Here is a 19,829-nt window from a genome sequence, read left to right on the forward strand (position 1 = left end):
ATGCAAGAAGCAGTAAATTAACTAATTACAGAAATCTTTGGCCACAACTCATTTGCAGTGAGGTGCCGTTGTAACTGAACAAGCTTGGGAGACATTCAAGCAGACTTTTTAAGAGACACCATAAAAATGCAAAACACTAAACTGGGTGCCCCCAGTCCGTTCTGCCGGCGATTTGAGCAATACATTTCTTTCTGCTTCCGATACGTTTTTGCAGGAGCTGATCACAAGCTGGCGTTTTCCTCTGGCGCGCTATTGGCTTGTTTAACACTGACGACAGGGAAGCGACGGCAAGCAGCCAATTGCGTACAGAGTCATTTGAACTAGGCCCGTTGATCCCAGCTCTTGTGCTCAAAAAAATGACAGAAGCTTCCCCAGACCAACATGCAATCTACGATTGAGTTTGGTCTGGCCAGGCTAGCAAAACACAGCAAACTAGGAAAATTAACAAGGTTAATTTAATTTAAAATAGAAAGTTTAAATAGTAAAATTCAATAAAAGATTGAGTGCAGTACAATTAAAAGTGAAACAAAATGTTAATTTAACCTAAAATATAAAGTTCGAAGTCAATAAAAGATTGCATTCAAATAAAATAATTAAAAATATAAAATAGAAAGAAGTCTTGTTGGTCCCGCCTCACATCTTTTCCACTATCTTGCTTAACAACTGAAGGAGCTTGCTCTGATCCTCCCTCTTCGCAATCATCAATCTCTCAGAAGCAACCGCCGCAGCAGCATCGCACCTCTCCAGGTAATACAAAAGGTCGCCCTCCCTCTGCCGCTAACGCGACCTTGGGGTGTCGGAGGGTCTGGTGGGGACTTGCCGTGGAGGTGAACTGGCTGTAGAGGCAGGAGACAGGGAAGAGGAGCTGGTGGGCTGGGCTGGTGAGAGAGCTCTGGTGGGCGGCGACGATAACGATGTGCTTGTTGTAGGTGTAACAGATTAAAGAATGACAAATATTTTTGTATCCATTCATTTTATATTTTGTGGTTATCGGAGTTTTATTTCACCAAAATCGTGTATTGTTCATGCAGTAGTTTTTAGGTATTGAGAGATTTATTTGCTGTGTAACTGCGCCCTCTATTGGACAGTGGTGGCTATATGTTGGATTTTTGCGTTCCATTCTCAGGTTGCGTTCCACTGGTTTGAGAGAGGTACGTGTCCACATCAGTGCAATGTTAACTTTAACATAAGGCACCCCAGCACTTTGCTAATTTCTCTCCTCCATAGAATCACATCCCATCTCAGCCACTGGTACCTTGAGGCACTTGAAGCAAGACAGAGACATAGAAAATGAATAAATATATAAATATTGGACTAATGACTGCCATGGGGCTCTGGACAAGGAATCAACCACTATATTTTCCTTTCCTTTAATATGACCAATGTCCAGAGAGAGTGGAGAAACAAGGACCACCTAAAAGCCTCTGATCAGGACCACCAACGGAATGTGGTCCGTATCAACAAACCCGCCTAGACTTCAAACCACTACAGAGACCAAATCAAAGCTAATGCTATCTTTTCTAATACCGAATAGTTACCAATAGGCAATAATAGGCAATTAATACTCACCGTGTGGCTCTTCTTCTGCACCGTTCATTGAATGTCTAAAATTTATTTGTATTTTTATGTTTGCAAACCAAAGAAAACCGCAGAGCACCACAGTCTAATATATTTCTTGGAGAAAAAAACTCAGTTCTTTCAATACCGAAGTCATCCTCCAACAGCAATACTCCACCATCACCCACGTGACTGGCTTCGACCGGCTGTAAAATGGTTTATCTAATCATGGGGAGACCAGGACAGCAGCAGCACCACAGGCCCTCAGTTGATAATCTAGGCAGGGGACCTTGCAGAAGAGGGGTGAAGAACTCTGCACCAATGGACAGATACCAACCAAAAATGCCACCCTAAAAGGTATTGCATTTAATGAATAGTTAATGGTAAAATTGAAAGTGATACCAGTTACTATTGGAGTAGTTACAAGTAACTACAGAATACGTAGCCTGCTTGTAATTAATGAAAAGTGTGAACTCCAACTAAATAAACGAATGGATTCATTAACCTAGTTGGACTTCAACCATCAGTGCTTTAGGTCTACACCAATTAATCACTGAGTTCGCTGGAAGGGATCCTCCCCTGTCCCACACTCATAGAGGTCAGGGTACAAAGAAAAGGGAAAACTAGCAGAAATACTTTAGCCTCTAGGTCTGTCCTTTTACCTGCAATATTTGTCTTTCCAATTTTGATGCAAAAACAACACAAAGGTTATTCCTCGACAATCACGGACGCACTTGCACACACAAACGCAGGCTATAAAAGCCTGTCTGCCGCTAGGATCCACATCTGCACATCACAGGAGCTCAGGTTCGTACCTTGATACATCATATATAAGAATCCATCACATATGTCCTCCTGACTGTGTGTGTGTGTGTGTGTGTGTGTGTGTGTGTGTGTGTGTGTGTGTGTGTGTGTGTGTGTGTGTGTGTGTGTGTGTGTGTGTGTGTGTGTGTGTGTGTGTGTGTGTGTGCGTGTAGGTCTGTCAACATGAAGCTGATACTCACCATGTTCGTTGCGGCCGTCTTGCTCTCTGATGTCGAAGCAGGTCATGTCGTTCCCACGTCCCCTTCTGTCTCCCCTTCAGTTGATTTAATTTCTTTCCGTCTTAAACCATGTGGCTTTACCAAAACATTTTTTTGTCAACCTCACTTTGCACTACAACACTCACCACATTTTCTGCAGGAAATGGCGGAGCAACATTAAAGGTGATGAGGTTAGACAAGGTCCTGTTGACCGGCTGCTCCTCGCTGATCTGCAGGCCGCTCGCTGGTGTTTCCTGAGGAGACCGCCAGCAGCCTCGTGGAGCTGACTCCCGCAAAGCCACTCAGCCTGGACGCCTTCACGCTCTGCCTGAGGTTCGCCACGGAGCTCAAAGGGAAGCGTGAGGTCATCCTCTTCGCCTACCGCACGCAGTATTTCGACGAACTCAACGTGTGGCGCGAGACAGACGGCAGGTGAGCTGCTGGATTCCAAATGTTCCCTGAAAAGATATGGTGTCCATGAAATCATTCCGGAACGAATGCCCTTTAGTCATGTGGAATTCATTTAAAAAGAAACATTAAACAAAAACACAAGACGAAACGTAGAATAATTTTAATAAAACGTATGTAGGGGAAACATAGATTTGAGATGCATGAAATGGTTAATTGCTACAAAACAAAGAAGTTCTTCATGACATACTCAGAACATGGATTCTGACTGTAACTCTTCTATCGTTTAATTCAGTGATGACGTATTTGGCCGTGTTCAAATCAAATGTAAAGCAAATTTTAAGCAAATCTGGCAAAAATAAAATGCTAACTGGCGCATTTCCATCAACTGTTCGGGAGAGAGTAAGCGAGGCTACGAAAAGCCTAGAAAGTGGCTATCATGGTTTTTCCATCGATTAGAGTAATACTTTGGCCTCCTCATCGTTCCACATGTAGGCATACATGTTGATGCTACCAGCCTCGTTTTCAAAAGCTAGGAGAATGACCGGGAAGGCTCCGGCAATGGGAAAAGCCTAATAACAACTCAGATGTGTTGCGTAGCCTACGCGTGACTGAACGTGAAAAGGTTTCCGACTGAAACCCCAGCAGCGGTCTGGGGAGCAAGGTACGTTTTATTACTCGGTTTTCTGGGAATAATTGACATAAGCAGAAACCAAAAACCAGCCGTTTTTTCGTTACATATTAATATACCCCCCCCCCCCCCCCCCCCCCCCCCCCCCCCCCCCCCCCCCACGCAGGGGGGTAACCTACTTCAATATTGAATGAAGTAGGTTACTGTACACTCTTTGTCACTGTACAGAGTAGTCAATATGATTTGCTTGTACAGCACCTTAAAAAACTCACTGTAGCCTATATTCATAGGCACACCCAGCCTCGCTTTCAATATAACACGAACTCGCATTCTGTAAACACCATCAGTAAATAATAATATGAAAACAATTTTCAGCTGTCAGAAATGTGTTGTGATCACTTGTATTCCTCATAGCTCTCAGGCTGTGAGGAAATCAGCAGCTCGCGATCGCAGCTCCTCTGATGTGAACGCGCACAGAGCGCAGAGTTCAGAGCCGGACAATGATGTCGTAGTAAAGCCCTCAGGTCTACTCTGCATGCATTAACTGTGGCTAAACATCAACTGCACTGAAGTCATCATAACTTCAGAAGTTCTCATTTTCAAATGATTATGAATACTATTATTGTTATTTGAAGCTGTGTCAGTCTTGGCTGTGGGAGGTGTGATCCTCTGTGTCTGCTAGCGTCTATAATGCAGTAATATTTTTGTCGACATTATCAAACGGAAGAACCTTTATTTTGAAGAGCACAGGGGAACGAAGCACATTAGCCAATAAGAGGACCCGCCCTAGGGCGGAAAACAGATGGTAAATTCGTTTTGTTAAAGGTTGTATAGGTGATTTGCTTTTTTGGCCATTTTTGCAAAATTACTTGAAATCCTTATCATAACCCGCTTACAGCCACTGAGTTAGAAGTACTGACATGAAAATTAAACAAGTCAATCATCTGTGGAACGGGCAGGGCTCGAAAAACTCCAGCCAATCATTTCCATTGCCACCGAGTTGCATTGGACAGTAAGTACGTCAATCAAACGGTCGTACTGCACTCCCCCTCCCCCGCGCCCCGCGCGCGACCCCTTCGTGCAGTACTCGTGACCCAGAGCTCGTGACCCAGAGCAAGCTCCTGTTTGTTGTTATCCTGCGGTAGCTACTGGAACTAGTTAATCCACATTTGGACCTAGCAGTAGAAGACAATTTCCATGGCAGACAAGACGCCACCATCCCCACCACCACCACCACCACCACCAGCAAAGAGAAGGAAAACTCTTTTTCAGAGAGTAATTGATAATAAAAACGCTGAAAGAGAAAAACTGAAATCAAGAATAATCCTAGGCGCTGCTTTCGAACGTTGGCGGCAACTGAAGGACGAGAAGGGTCTAAAAACCGATGCTTGTGTGGCGGTTGACCTAGTTTCAAAGTTTATACCGTTTATACTCGGTAATACCGGTGTGGAGACGAGTGTATTACTCGGTGTGAAAATGTCCACACCGCGGCAACCCTAGTGAAAACCAGGACTTCCAATACAATTATATGAAACAAACATACATTTTCTAAAAATAGTAATGATTTATGTGACCGTTTAATGTTTATAACATCTGGTCCAACCATAGCAGCGAGAACGTATTCTCAGCAGGGGGTGCTGGGAAAAAAAAAAACTCAGCCTGCACTAGACTCGCAACTCGTTACATTGATAAAAAAAGATGTATAGCAGCGCAGCTCAATTACACCAGTGCATGCGCGGACAGTTGAAAATCGATCGTTCACATCCAGCTGCTCACAGAACAAGTTTAGCGCACCACCGCTACCCTCACACTTTTTCATATAACCTTTTTTCAGCACTAGGTCATATGAGCATTAAATAAATGCTGCGTCTCAAAATGCCTTGGACAGCAGCGAGGATGACTCGCTTTGCCACGGGCCGAAACAGTTCGGAGCGACCACAGCCAGAGCGAACACAGCGGGGCAGAGGAGTGTCAGGAATAGTCTTTGGTGTACACATCAGTACGGCCTATTTGCACTACTGTTTAGTGGCAATGCAGTGTTTTATTCGATGCCTTTTTATTTTCGTATATTATTTCAATGAATACAATTTATTTATTCATAAAAAACGGATCTGGTCTTCAAATCTTTTTTCCAAATATAGGTCGTCTTACAATGGGGTTTGTGTTTATATTCGGACCAATACGGTACAGCGGGCGCTCACATGACGTTAAGCATTTCCTGGTGCATAATGTGACGCTTCAGAACCTAAAATCCCGTTTCTCCCCTTTGACACGACAACACATAACCGGCGTTTTCAGAAATCTCCACTTTGGCCGGAGTTTTTAGAAATGATCGTTTTCTGTGATAAGACAGGGCCTCGGACAGGGGGTGTTGCAGCACCCCCAGCACTCCTACTTCCCGCGGTACTGGGTGCAACTTACAGCTGAATGTAGTGCCATGTTGTTAAACGAAAACCTACGCTAGCCTGGCTCGCTCTCGCGCATCTCTGTTCGCGCTCGTGCATGATTGCGCGTCCAGGTACTTGGAATGGGTGGAGTCAGAGTCAGCGTTGAAGGAGAGGGGGTAGGACCATTTGAGTTGTGTATTTTCAAAATCTGCTGGCGTTTCGCAAATCACCTACCCAACCTAAGAACCAAAAAACGGATAAACGAACTGAAATCTTGATTTTCTTTTTTTTGGACAAAACGAAAAAACGGCAGGTTTTTGGTTTCTGCTTATGTCAATTATTCCCAGAAAACAGAGTAATAAAACGTACCTTGCTCTCTGGGGTCTCCCATCACCCTTTGAGAACACACATGATCTTCTGAGATGATACTCGTCCACATCTGTTTTCACGGCGTGTGTTTGTTGGTTTTTTCAGGCTGTCCCTCTACCTGAGCGGACCGGGGGCTTTCTTTGAGGTTCCGGAGCTTGGACCGCTGGCGAACCACGTGTGTTTGACCTGGGAGTCGCTGACGGGGCGAACCACGATGTACGTCAACGGCCGGAGTTCTGCGTCCAAGATCTATCAGAGGGGCCACAGGGTGCGGCCGGGGGGCAAGGTGATCCTGGGCCAGGACCCCGACAACTTCCTTGGAGACTTCCAGGCCGAGCAGAGTTTTGTGGGAGAGATCTTCGGGGTGAACATGTGGGACCACGTTCTGCCTTCAGTCGCAATTCAGCTGCTGTCCACTGGGGAAGATTTCTCCGATGCCAACGTCCTTGACTGGGCCACGGTGACTATTATACCCACTGGGAGCGTTGTTGAGTTTCAGAAAAGATCCCTAGATCTGAAACCCACTACCCATGCACTATTCTAATAAAGCCACCGTGCATCATGACGTTGTGTGTCTGGGGTTTGTTTGAGTGATCGTGGGCCTCGGCCGATAATGTAAAAAATACATTGGGGCTACGACTGTTCATCAAATGCAATGATTAACAAATAGAAGGGCTCGACCAACTGACCAATAACAACGCCGGGGCACGAGTTTATTTTTTGCAGGGTGGTAGCGGGAAGCTCGTGAATATTCATGAGGGAAATCATCCCTCATTGGCTGGGACTTGGCTCGCTGGGACTTTGTCAGAGGGCTTGTGAAAACAGGGCTTGTGAAAATGACGAACATCTACACCTAACCTCCAGCAGCTCCCTCTCCTCAAAGTTGTCAAGGGTCTGGCAAATGTTGCAAGCTTTTATAAATCCTGCCATTATGCTCACTACTTCTAGAAACGGAACAGAAAGGAATCTTAATGGAAATATCAAGACATGGATAGACAACAATTAGAAAAAAAAAACTTGGAAACAATCACCAGCTGCCGAAAGCACTGCGATGCGCTATACATAACGTTATAAAATATAATAAATAAATGATTTACTACAGTAGCCCAGGCTGTGACACATAACAGTTTCACAGGGTCTTAGACTTAGACGAGTGAGCTAACGTTTGTAGCCTACTTACAGAAAGGTAGCTATAGAGTTGCCGTATAGTAGGTGGGTATCATGTGTCACATTATTGCTAAAATGATTCGTGTTAATTTATAACAACGTTTAATTCATTTGCCGATGCGCTATACATAACGTTATAAAATATAATAAATACAAAAAGGATTTACTACAGTAGCCCCCGTGACACATAACTGTTTCACAGGGGCTTTTAGACGAGTGAGCTAACGTTTGTACTTACAGAAAGGTAGCTATAGAGTTGCCGTGTAGTAGGTGGGTATCATGTGTCACATTATTCGTGCTGATTTATAACAACGTTTAATTCATTTGCGTTCGTGATTTTCACACAAGCCCTCTGACAAAGTCCCAGCGAGCCAAGTCCCAGCCAATCAGGGATCAGTTCCCTCATGATTCACGAGCTTCCCGCTACCACCCTGCAAAAAAAAAAATTCGCCGCCGGGGCTGATCGCTGGAGGCGGAGTCTAACCCTCTGGAGGCAAGGCGGGGGATTAAAGGACATCATGTCTACTGACATAGATTCACAGGGCCGGTTCTCGAAAGCATCGTTAGCCTAAGTGGATCGTGAAGTGCGTCGTACGAGCATCGTACAGTTTTCACACCGTTTCCCGAAAGCATCGTTGGTGACGAACGTCGTGAAAACACTTGTTTTTGTGGCCTTGAGCGTTTGGGTTTCTCGAACACCTGGGCCGCTCGTATCTCTAGAATTGACACATGATGAATGGCTTCCTGTATGACCTGGACGCCTGCCTAGGAAGAGAAGGAAGCCTCTCTAATTGGTAAGGAGTCGGACATATGTGGCCTGTTGGTATGAATGTGTGAATTATGTCACATGTTAAGGTGAGATGGCTTTATGCAATCCTGGAGACCAGTGCCCAGCAGCTCCCAATGCCCTAATCACACACACACACACACACACACACACACACACACACACACACACACACACACACACACACACACACACACACACACACACACACACACACACACACACACAAACCCCCCTTGGACAGACCCCTCACCCCATAAAGAAAGTGTCCCAACGGGAACCCTGTCCACCTATCATGTTCAACTCTAACAATATACATTTTACATATAGGATAAAGAATTGAACACAAAACAATGAAGACGTGTTAATTCATCATTGGTCAACAAAAGGCCCCCCAGCACTTTGCTAATTCTCTCCTCCATAGAATCACATCCCATCTCAGCCACTGGCACCTTGAAGCACTTAAAGAGAGAAACAGAGACATAGAATATGAAGAAATATTGGACTAATTACTGCCATGGGACTCAAGGAAGGAATCAACCACTATATTGTCCTTTCCTTTAATATGACCAATGTCCAGAGACAGTGGAGAAACAAGGACCACCTGAAAAGCCTCTGATCTGGACCACGCACTGAGTTCAGAAACGTCGACAGAATGTGGTCCGTGTTACGTGTACACAGGGCCATAAACCACATCAAACCACTGCAGCGACCAAAGCGAATGCTTTCTTTTCTAAAACCGAATAGTTACCCATAGGCAATACCGATGCCTATTATGTTGCAGAAAAACTCACAGGTCTCCTAATACCTAAATCCTCCTCCAACAGCGATGCTCCCGACTCACCCACGTGACTGGCATCTACCGGCGGTGCACACACACACACACACACACACACACACACACACACACACACACACACACACACACACACACACACACACACACGCGCGCGCACCCTGGCCCTCACAGTTTGTATAATCTAGGCAGGGGACCTTGCAGAAAAGGGGTTAAGAACTCTGCACCAATGGACAGATTAACATTACCAACCACAAATTCAACCCAAAATCAACCATGTTGATTAATTTACATTCGCAATGTGCAAGAAATGCCACACGAGGGCGCTATTAGCCGTGCAATATCCATGAGGGCGTGAATGAACAGAACAACGTATTACTTCATAGTGCCAACAATGTAACATAAGGGCGACGGTGGGATAGCCCAAAACTGGAAATGGATGCAGCACAAATGAATCGTTTTATGTGCGAGTAAATGTGAGTGTATTTATCAGAATATAGTTACAATATGTCTAGGGCCAGGATTGTATATGAATATTAAGTACATTATTGACGTTGAACAACCTGGTTTGGTTTCTCAATGGACTAGTCTAGGGTGGTTCCTCTGGCATTGATGTCATAGCTCTTGGTCGAGTCTCTCTTGACGTAAATGCACTTAGAAATTGAAAGAGGCAAAGAAAAATAAGTTTTGTTGTTTAAATAAATGCACACCGCTACATTGTACCTGATCCCGGGTACACCCAGACCCGGACCCAAAGGACCCGGACCCGGACCCATCACTCCGATATTGACTTGTGTCGGGTTTCTTGATGTAGCCCATACAAGAAACACGAAACCTGAGAGTGACGTCTAGGTGTGATGTGGGTGGGGGTAGGGGGTGGGCTCCAGCAGGTTTCCAAGGGGTTGACAAGACAAGGGTGCGGAGAGGGAGTTGCCGGAGAGGCAGTCGGACCTCCTACGAGCGGCATGCAGCATATAGCGGGCGCATGTAGGCCTACATATGCTCAGAAAGGGCACATAATCACGCAGCTGTTCTTTTTAATCGGACGTGCAGCGGTGGTGTCGTTGGATGGGGAGATGGAAATGCGACGGGCCGACAGCGGCCCGACGACACTTTCAGTAGCCCACAAGAAAACTTTGAACGATTAATCATTCCCACAGGTCGGCCTATAGGCTATGGGATGCGTTGAATGGATAGGGGCATCGTTCGAGGATTTATTGCGGATAGCACCTGTTGCGCAATGGTAATGGATCATATGTTCAGGAGGAAGCGGCCCGGTCTGCTGAAGACTCTGATTAGTTTATCCCTGGTGTTGGTCTGTCTGCTGATGATCCAGAGATTCAACCGTGTGGATAAGGACGACGAGGTCGGGACGACTCTGAGGCACGCGAGTTGGTTGTGCGGATCCGAGTGTGAGTCTTCGAAAGAGAAGCTGTTCACCAAAAGCCGCCCGACCAACGACTCCTCGGCTGTGACCCGCGAGGAACCGGAGGCGCCAAGTCGGGCGAACGTGTCTAGCGCGCCGCCAACGGCCGCCTGGGACGTGCGCGTAACGAACTGCAGCGAGGACACCGCGATGAGGAAGCAGGACTGGTTCAAGCGTCTGGACTCACGTTTTCACCAGTTTGTGCTTCACAGACATTGCAGGTACTTCCCGATGCTGATCGACCACCCGGAGACGTGCAGGGACGGAGACGTGCGCCTGCTTATAGTGGTCAAGTCCGTCATACAGCAGCACGACAGGCGCGAAGCCCTGCGTAAGACATGGGGACGGCTGCAGACCCTGGGAGGGAGAAAAACAAAGACACTGTTCTTGTTGGCCAAACCGTCGGACGACAAAGACGCGAAAAACCTGCAAAGGCTTATCGAGTACGAGGACAGGATCTACGGGGACATTCTGCAGTGGGACTTCATGGACACGTTCTTCAACCTCACTTTGAAGGAGGTGAACTTTCTTAAATGGTTCGACATTTACTGCCCCGACGTGGAGTTTATATTCAAGGGGGACGACGATGTGTTTGTGAACACCGACAATCTGCTGGATCTTATTGCTTTCCGGGCGGGAGAGAAAGACGCGAACTTGTTTATTGGCGACGCCATCTCCGATGCCAGGCCGATTAGAAACCGCACAAACAAATACTACATCCCCAAAGAGCTGTACAACAAACCCTTATACCCTCCGTACGTCGGAGGTGGAGGGTTTCTAATGTCTGGCCAATTGGCCAGGCGACTCTTTGTGGTCTCGGAGGATCTGGAGATGTTCCCGATCGACGACGTGTTTTTAGGCGTGTGCCTGGAGAAGCTCCAGCTGGCCCCGGAGCAACACCCGGGATTCAAGAGCTTCGGCATCACCAAGGCCAGGCGCCTGTCCATTCGGATGAACACCGAGCCCTGTTTCTTCAAGGGTCTTATCATGGTGCATAAAATGAGTCCAAAAGAGCTGCTCAAAATGTGGACCGTGTTGCAAAACAAAGAGCTGATTTGCGCAAGGAGGACGTTTGTGTGACGCGAGGCAGTGCGCCTTACGCACGGGGCATATGCCTATTTCCCCGTCGTCTCAAGGAGGCCAACTATTATACCGACATTTACTTAATATTTGTCGGTTAAAGTAACCCCTGCAGAGTTTTTTTAATTAAATGTTCTTACAATTTGGGAAACAACTTGTTTCTAATGTGACACACCAAACATAACTTATTGTTTCTCTCAGCCAATGTAGGCCTATGGTCCGCATTCTGGCATGCGCAACCACTCATTTTAGTCTTATGGGCTCCCATATGCTATAAAAGGTAACACTGGACACATTGCACTCATGGTATTGGGGTTAGACCATGGAGGAAAATGTCCAGCAAATGGCTAATCTTATTCTAACGACGTGGTATCCAATAACTGCATGACGCCTGAACAGGTACAATCGTGCCATCGTTGTTCAATCTCAGGGTACACCTAGCCTCATGATGGATACCAGCTCATTCATTCAGCACACTCGAGAAGATCGTAAGAAAAACTGACCAAACAGAATAGATTTACTCAATGAAAAGGTTGCAAATGACTCAAATTTATCAATGCAGCCGTGTGGGAGGAATACGTTACACACGTGTTTTATTTAATAAAGATGATTGTTGATGGTATAGGGTTGACGTCTAAGTAAGTTCATTGTTAGTCATTGTTTAATTAATGTTCATTTTTAAAGGGTTGAAGGTTAATTTTCAAGTTTAAAACCAAAGATCAAACTGTACCTCTGTGTGTGTACATAGAACTGCACAACTCAATAGACTCTAATTCATGTTTAATTGCTGAGCACATTTTCATTGGGGAATTCGGTAGATTAAAAGGTCTGTTGCAGATGGTTAATAATTAAAGTGTGTTTGCATTTATTTCCAATTCATGGAATGGTTGTGTTTAAATGTTGCTGAAGGGTATTCACAGCAATTGGTTTCAAAATCGAAATTACAGTAGGGTGGCACACATAAGAAGTATTATTTTGGTATCGTAATTTCACTTTATTACACAAAATAATTAGAAGATCAGAAACAGTGAAAGATATATTTCACACAAAATACTGAGAAAGGGAAGATGGAAGCGCAATTCAAATGGCTATATAGTCTGCAATTTCAATGCATTCCAAAGCAGACAGAATATCCTACTTTCAATACAAAGCAAAACTCAGGTGACTAATTTTACCGGATGCAACAATTACTATCTTCAATTACTATCTTTAGTTTTCCCGTTTTTGGGTCCCAAAATACAAAGAGAAAAATATTTTTTCTTCATGTTGAAGTGCTACGTGATCTATCCAAACAATACGACGTTCCATGCAAATGCCAAAAAGGACCATATGTGTTCACATATAACATTTGCTACTACAAGACATGGCAACCTAGAACTAAATAAGATAATTCTACTGACCGGGTAGCGTGTGAACTGTATGGCCCTTTGAGACTGTAATTGTAAAAAAAGGTCTTTACAAATAAACGTGAGGATCTTCTTTAAAAAACATCTTGCCCAACGTGATTTATGTGATTTGCTGTGTGCTGTTCACGACTGAAACCCGGACCTGAGAATGTTCGATGCCGTATCTTGTTGAGAAATATGAAAAGCAACACTTTGCATCACGTGGATTATAGATCAGGATTAAGTACTAGAAATAAGGATGCGAAACAAGTGCTAGAATCTCATACTGTAGATTGTCATTAGCTGAAGGCCAAACCACATAACTCACATCACATACACTACAGAGTATATCTGTATAAAAAACAGTGTGCTTCTCAAAGCATGATTATCTTATTCAAGTGCTGAGGCATGAGTAGATACACAGAACAACAAGCAGGTTGAGCAGGAAAAACTTTGGTGAGAGCAAAGGACAAAGGGAGGAAGGGAAAGGGAAAGAGAGACAGAGAAAGAGGGAATGGGGGAGAGAGAGAGAGGGGGGGGGGGGAGGGAGACATGAGTAGAAAAATGTAAACAGTTCCAAAGCTTCAAGCAGGATATTGTAAAAAGCAGCAGTCTCTACCGATAGAGCACGCCGACAATCTAGATCCTCTCCTTGATGTGCATCCGCTCTGATTCTCTTAAACCCATAAGAGCCAGGCTCTATGGTTCCGGAGCCATGCCCGGCCCTTCCAATGATTGAATCTTCCAAACTAAATGTCACTTTACATAAAATATTGTGTAAATATCTTTCAAGGACATAAAGCTACCAACATTTCAAGTAATTATTTTACCAACCCCACCTGAGGGCAGCCAATCAGAACCGTCCGGCCCCCTGACCTTGGCGTTTGGTTACTCATTAATGTGACATAGTGACTGTGAGGTGTGGCCCCTACTCCTCCTCATCCCCTGGGTGGAGGCCCCGGATGGGGGTCACCGCTGGCTGGCCCGGGCTCTGGGGGCCCTGGGCTCCAGGGCCGGGATCCGGCTGGTCCTTTTCACGGCCTTGGATCTGGCCCCGTCCGACCAGGCCTGCCTCAGCCTGGCTCCTCCCACAGCCTTACCTGTACACACAGACACACAGACACACAGACACACACAGACAGACAGACAGACAGACAGACAGACAGACAGACAGACAGACAGACAGACAACCGTCCTTTGTCATTGGGCCTATGATATAAGCATGCAGAGGGCAGTCGCCTTCTGGTTGAGTGAAACTGAAAGGTGATGCAGGCGGTGGGGGTCATGCAGGTAATAAAAGAGATTTGCTCAGGTAAGCAGAATTCGGGTCCCTCGACCTAAACGGGTGAAGATCAGAACAGGTTGTTCCCGGGAGGTGCCCTGGGTCTCCCAGTTTGGAAAGCCCTTACCATTTGACGTGAAAACCCACGCTACAAAATAAATAATGAATACCTGATAATAGTACAATATAACCATACCCGAAATGCACTCATTCAAGAGGAAAGTATATCCTGGAATGGGCAGTAAACAGTTAGAAAAAACAGTTATAGGGGAACAAAATATGCATGTAACATATTAGCAACCACCATATTAGCAACCACCGTTGTGCTAACCACCATTAGCACAACGTTGACGCTACACACACCCTCGAGCACAAACAGCCGACACACACCGTGAGGTTATAGAGCCGTACTACTAGAACTTTGTGGGGCTTTGGTGTTGGATGCTTGGAAGAGGCGGGGCAGAGGAGGGGAGGAGAGGGTGGGGGGGGGGGTGAATGAATGAATACGCCACCTTGTACTGGCTGCGTCGTCTGGGATCCAACGGCCCTCCGCGAGTTCTGTTTACAGCCCTCTCTTCCCATGAGGTGAGCCTTCCAGGCCTGCAGACGTGGGGGGACAAAGTAGCTCAATCAGGTGGCCGATACTGTGGGCCCAGTGTAGGGCCGGGCCACGGAGAAACCACAGTACCACTGCTAGGGTCTCTGCCTGCCCCCGCCCCCACACTACAGAGCGGGGGGGGGCGACCCTCTAAAATTAACATGTTTAAATTAACATGTTTATATATTCAAAACTGTCTGTCTGTCTGTCTGTCTGTCTGTCTGTCTGTCTGTCTGTCTGTCTGTCTGTCTGTCTGTCTGTCTGTCTGTCTGTCTGTCTGTCTGTCTGTCTGTCTGTCTGTCTGTCTGTCTGTCTGTCTGTCTGTCTGTCTGTCTGTCTGTCTGTCTGTCTGTCTGTCTGTCTGTCTGTCTGTCTGTCTGTCTGTCTGTCTGTCTGTCTGTCTGTCTGTCTGTCTGTCTGTCTGTGTCTCTGAAAGTGAGGGGGAGGGGGAGGGGAAGAGCGTTGTGGCTCCGAGTCAGTTTCCTGGCTGATGTGCAAGACAGACGTACCTGAACATGTGTCTACCGTAGGCCTGACCTCAAACCCATGCAGAAGTTCCACCAGTGCTTTCTGATATGCTCAGCTTCAAGCTCTCAGCATGCGAGTGTGGATAGAAGGTTGAGGCTTTTCCGTTGAGATGGACATAGATAATGCTTTTTTGTCTCATCATCATTGCATTTGCTCCAATTATAGTTGCTGCATTACAGGCATCGGAAGCAGAAAATGGTAGCCCTCGAAACCTACTAATATTGATAATAATATTTTCATTAGATAAAACGGTCAAATTACTCGTCTATTTTTTCTTTTATATGGATATGAAACACCCACTTAGATTCTTACCGAACATAGCGATAATGTGTTCACTTTTTGTTGCGATAATTCGACAACAATTTTCTCAGAAGGAAGGGTAAGTGATCTATTTGCCGCCAACCACCAAAGGCTGTGGTTTGGGGGGATTTTAAACCAATCACAATGCAAAGAATGTGAGCGGTTCCGCCTATTGGACCGTTAGCTGGACAGAGACCCTCTGTCTGCTTTGAAGATAATTGTAGGAGTTTTCCTACACCTGTTTGCTGTCCCCTGATATGAGAGAGAGAGAGAGAGAGAGAGAGAGAGAGAGAGAGAGAGAGAGAGAGAGAGAGAGAGAGAGAGAGAGAGAGAGAGAGAGAGAGAGAGAGAGAGAGAGAGAGAGAGAGAGAGAGAGAGAGAGAGAGAGAGAGAGAGAGAGAGAGAGAGAGAGAGAGAGAGAGAGAGAGAGAGAGAGAGAGAGAGAGGGGATTGTGGCTTGACAGACAGACAGAACGTGCCCCCCCGCTGCTTTCCGTCTTACATTATCTTTCTTATCAAACTCATTCCTCAGAGAGGAAGTGGCTTCTGTGCCCTATTGAATAGTGATATTTCTTTAAGGTGTAGGCCTACGAAGATAGTGGGAAGAAAAAATTTCTCAGCTATTCTAAACTTAGTTCCCTTTTAGGTATATTTGTATCTGAAATTCAGTTCCGTATTCCTCTTCAGCAGAGGAAGTGTGTGTGTGTGTGTGTGTGTGTGTGTGTGTGTGTGTGTGTGTGTGTGTGTGTGTGTGTGTGTGTGTGTGTGTGTGTGTGTGTGTGTGTGTGTGTGTGTGTGTGTGTGTTTACCTGACCTGATATGAATAAAAACAACAACATTTGTTTGCCGCCCATCTACAGGTATGTGCTGATGATAAAAATTGACTGTGCATTTCCAGACACCTCTAGAGGTTGTTTTGTGTAACATAATAATACCCATGACACATTTTGACACGCAAATGTTTGTTTGGTTAAGCCCTCTCTTTCAAGTGCGGGACAAAGGAAAAGCAATACAATTAAGAATGAATGGACGAAGTTTGAGCTCACAAATGGACCAGCTGCTCATGTTTTGAACCCTGAGCTCACTTTGGGAGCGCGGTCATGTAGTGGTTCAGAGACGGGGTGACGTGCAGCCTCACCTTCTCCCCGGGGATGAAGTTGTTGTGACACAGAGGGCAGTGGTTGGAGCCTTTGCCTGGGGCCGGAGCTGGAAGAGACACGCAGGAGTCAATGCTGTTGACAACACTTCTGTGGGGTTCAACAGCACCCTGCCATTAACAATTAGACCGGAAACTTTGGTGAATTCATATTTTAATTCAGCTGTTTGGGAATTCTAACAATGTACTTCTTCATATATGTTAATAATTGTTTTATCATAAAAAAAAAAAAATCCTGAATTAATCTGATAGGGTTGATAGTGTTATCTTATCTTTAATTATTTGGCTACATATATATATATATATATATATATATATATATATATATATATATATATATATATATATATATATATAATTTTCTTTCATTACAAAATCGAATTCTTAACCAAATCCTTATCCTAATTAAATTCAATGAAAGTTGTTCAGCATTATCTTCCCATCGTATTCCAAGTGTTTCCCTGAGCAGCCGTCAAGCGGATCTCCCTAGCGCTAACGTTAGCAGTGGGCTCCATTAGCATAGCGTAGCATAGCTTAGCATAGCATAGCAGCAGGCTAGAGGCTCACGGTTGCAGGCGGGCCCCTGGGCGTGGCGGGCCAGCTCCTGGGTGGGCAGGGCCTCGGAGCAGCGGGGACACTGGCTGAAGCGGGCCCTGCTCTCACACTCCCCCAGCAGATGCTCCGTCAGGCTGGCAATCTCCACCACCTGGCAGCGCGCGCGCACGCACGCACGCACACGCACACAGACACACACACACAGACACACACACACACACACACACACACACACACACACACACACACAGGTGTTGGATTGGTGGTAATTATACGTGACATATAAGACATTGTTGTGACACAGGCTCACAGGTTCATGCAGGAATATATTCTGTATAAAGATGTAAATTAAACAAAAGGATAATTATTGAAATATTGACAAACAAGGTGTGTGTGTGTGCGCGCACGCGCGCGCGTGTGTGCGTGTGTGTGTGCGTGCGTGTGTTTTTTCCCATTACGTTTTTACGAGATGGGACTTCAGTAAAGGCAGCTCGAGGCTGTACAGGAGCATGGAGGGGCGAGGCATCGTGCTAGGCCCGACATCAAGTCGGCCGAGTTAACTTGAAAGTTTACTGTGTATTATGTTGCACAAAAACATCTGTGCAGTGCAGTAGTGAACCGTGACTCTTAAACCTTGGCCCTCTGACCCCCCCCCCCCCCCCCCCCCCCCCCCCCTTTCCATGTCGCGACAAAAAGCAAACCAGCTTAGCAAGGGGGTTGACAGACTCATTACGTCCTTGCGGACCCTCCTTGCGTCCGCCTGATGTGCGCCTCCCATAATTTGTAACCTTGCGTCGAGGCGACGCAGCAGCCAGGGCTGTGATTGGTCAGCTCACCTGACGCAGAACCAAACTGCGTCGAAGCGTCTGCGTGGTCATTGCGTTGCATCGCGTTGAACCATAATCAGCCCATTACTGTGTCCTCTCGATAGTACTGCAAAAGTAACCTATGACAATCCCAGCTCTGAGACAAAAATGCATACGCTCGTCCAGCCTTAGCAGTGCAACGAGCAAACAGCACCGAGAGGGTGTGAGTCATCACTGAAACTAAAACACAGCGATCTCTTAAGCTTAATGCAAATGCTCCGTCGCAGATGCTCCGTCGCAGATGCTCCGTCAGGCTGGCAATCTCCACCACCTGGCAGCGCACACACACGCACTCACATACACACACACACAGACACACACACACACACACACCGGTGTTGGAATGGTGGTAATTATACGTGACATATACGACATTGTTGTGACACAGGCTCACAGGTTCATGCAGGAATACAATGAAGATGTAGATTAAACAGAAGGATAATTATTGAAATATTGACAAACAAGTTGTGTGTGCGCGCGTGCGTGCGTGCGTGTGTGTGTGTGTTTTTCCCCATTACATTTTTACGAGATGGGACTTCAGTAAAGGCAGCTCGAGGCTGTACAGGAGCATGGAGGGGCGAGGCATCGTGCTAGGCCCGACATGAAGTCGGCCGAGTTAACTTGAAAGTTTACTGTGTATTATGTTGCACAAAAACATCTGTGCAGTGCAGTAGTGAACCGTGACTCTTAAACCTTGGCCCTCTGACCCCCCCCCCCCCCCCCCCCCCCCCCCCCTTTCCATGTCGCGACAAAAAGCAAACCAGCTTAGCAAGGGGGTTTACAGACCCATTACGTCCTTGCGGACCCTCCTTGCGTCCGCCTGATGTGTGCCTCCAAAAATGTGTAACCTTGCGTCGAGGCGAGGCAGCAGCAAGGGCTGTGATTGGTCAGCTCACCTGACGCAGAACCAAACTGCGTCGAAGCGTCTGCGTGGTCATTGCGTTGCATCGCGTTGAACCATAATCAGCCCATTACTGTGTCCTCTCGATAGTACTGCAAAAGTAACCTATGACAATCCCAGCTCTGAGACAAAAATGCATACGCTAGTCCGGCCTTAGCAGTGCAACTAGCAAACAGCACCGAGAGGGTGTCGGTCAGCACTGAAACTAAACACAGCGATCTCTTAAGCTTAATGCAAATTCGTTCATAGACAGATAATCGCATGATCTAACAAGCTGAAGAATATATAGACATAACGTTTATATAGAAATTGGCCCAGGGTGCGATGACAGATGACAGCAGACAAATGACAGCAGACAAATAGAAAAATCCTAACAGTTAAGCTTTTGCTCCTTGATATCGTCATCAAAGGGTATCGCAATAGTCGGTGGAGTTGAAATGCCTTTCAGAAGCTGTGGCTTTCTGACCCAACTTTAGCTTTGTTGTTGGTCTTCCTGTTTTTCGCTTAACGTGTGTCACAGTGTGTCACAATGTGTCACAGTGTGTCACAGTGTGTCACAGTGTTTCGCAATGTGTCAGTGTGTCCCAGTGTGTCCCAGTGTGTCCCAGTGTATCCCAGTGTGTCCCAG

The 19,829-nt window shown here is 46.1% G+C and overlaps 3 protein-coding genes across 10 annotated transcripts in view; 2 read left to right on the forward strand and 1 right to left on the reverse strand.

Annotated features, from left to right (window-relative positions):
- Positions 1-2,159: 2,159 nt before the first annotated feature.
- Positions 2,160-6,939, forward strand: LOC115542328 (pentraxin fusion protein). Of its 2 annotated transcripts, XM_030354578.1 has the most exons (4): positions 2,160-2,364; positions 2,535-2,602; positions 2,816-3,011; positions 6,480-6,939. In XM_030354578.1, exons 1-4 carry the CDS (start codon positions 2,246-2,248, stop codon positions 6,916-6,918), a joined length of 822 nt encoding a protein of 273 aa, XP_030210438.1. In that variant the 5' UTR covers positions 2,160-2,245; the 3' UTR covers positions 6,919-6,939. The 2 variants fall into 2 exon arrangements, with proteins under 2 accessions (XP_030210438.1, XP_030210447.1); XM_030354587.1 differs by lacking the exon at positions 2,160-2,364 and having other exon boundaries at positions 2,442-2,602.
- A 3,077-nt stretch (positions 6,940-10,016) lies between these two features.
- b3gnt7l (UDP-GlcNAc:betaGal beta-1,3-N-acetylglucosaminyltransferase 7, like) lies at positions 10,017-12,483 on the forward strand. Its single transcript, XM_030354558.1, has one exon. The coding sequence runs from the start codon at positions 10,314-10,316 to the stop codon at positions 11,628-11,630; it is 1,317 nt and encodes a 438-aa protein (XP_030210418.1). The 5' UTR covers positions 10,017-10,313; the 3' UTR covers positions 11,631-12,483.
- A 120-nt stretch (positions 12,484-12,603) lies between these two features.
- Positions 12,604-19,829, reverse strand: part of cep104 (centrosomal protein 104) — a 36,910-nt gene continuing 29,684 nt past the window's right edge. For 3 of the 7 annotated variants that reach the window (XM_030354474.1, XM_030354463.1, XM_030354490.1), the window contains exons 19-22: positions 17,447-17,585; positions 16,862-16,929; positions 14,810-14,897; positions 12,604-14,115 (exon numbers count right to left, since the gene is read on the reverse strand). In XM_030354474.1, coding sequence (XP_030210334.1) covers positions 13,985-14,115; positions 14,810-14,897; positions 16,862-16,929; positions 17,447-17,585 — 426 coding nt within the window. In that variant the 3' untranslated portion in view covers positions 12,604-13,984. Of the gene's footprint in view, positions 14,116-14,803; positions 14,898-16,861; positions 16,930-17,446; positions 17,586-18,270; positions 18,572-19,829 lie in introns of those variants that run through there. The other 4 variants (XR_003976495.1, XR_003976497.1, XR_003976493.1 and 1 more) reach the window with 3 other exon arrangements.

The sequence above is a fragment of the Gadus morhua genome, chromosome 1 (assembly GCF_902167405.1).
Source record: "Gadus morhua chromosome 1, gadMor3.0, whole genome shotgun sequence".
Taxonomy (NCBI): Eukaryota; Metazoa; Chordata; class Actinopteri; order Gadiformes; family Gadidae; genus Gadus; species Gadus morhua.

Excerpts from the sequence above, each read along its gene's own strand:
- LOC115542328 (XM_030354578.1), top strand. The coding sequence starts at position 2,246 with ATGCAAAAACAACACAAAGGTTATTCCTCGACAATCACGGACGCACTT. Across the intron at positions 2,365-2,534 it reads TGCACATCACAGGAGCTCAG|GTCTGTCAACATGAAGCTGA; the intron begins GTTCGTACCTTG and ends GTGTGCGTGTAG. Across the intron at positions 3,012-6,479 it reads TGGCGCGAGACAGACGGCAG|GCTGTCCCTCTACCTGAGCG; the intron begins GTGAGCTGCTGG and ends TGGTTTTTTCAG.
- b3gnt7l (XM_030354558.1), top strand. The coding sequence starts at position 10,314 with ATGGATAGGGGCATCGTTCGAGGATTTATTGCGGATAGCACCTGTTGC.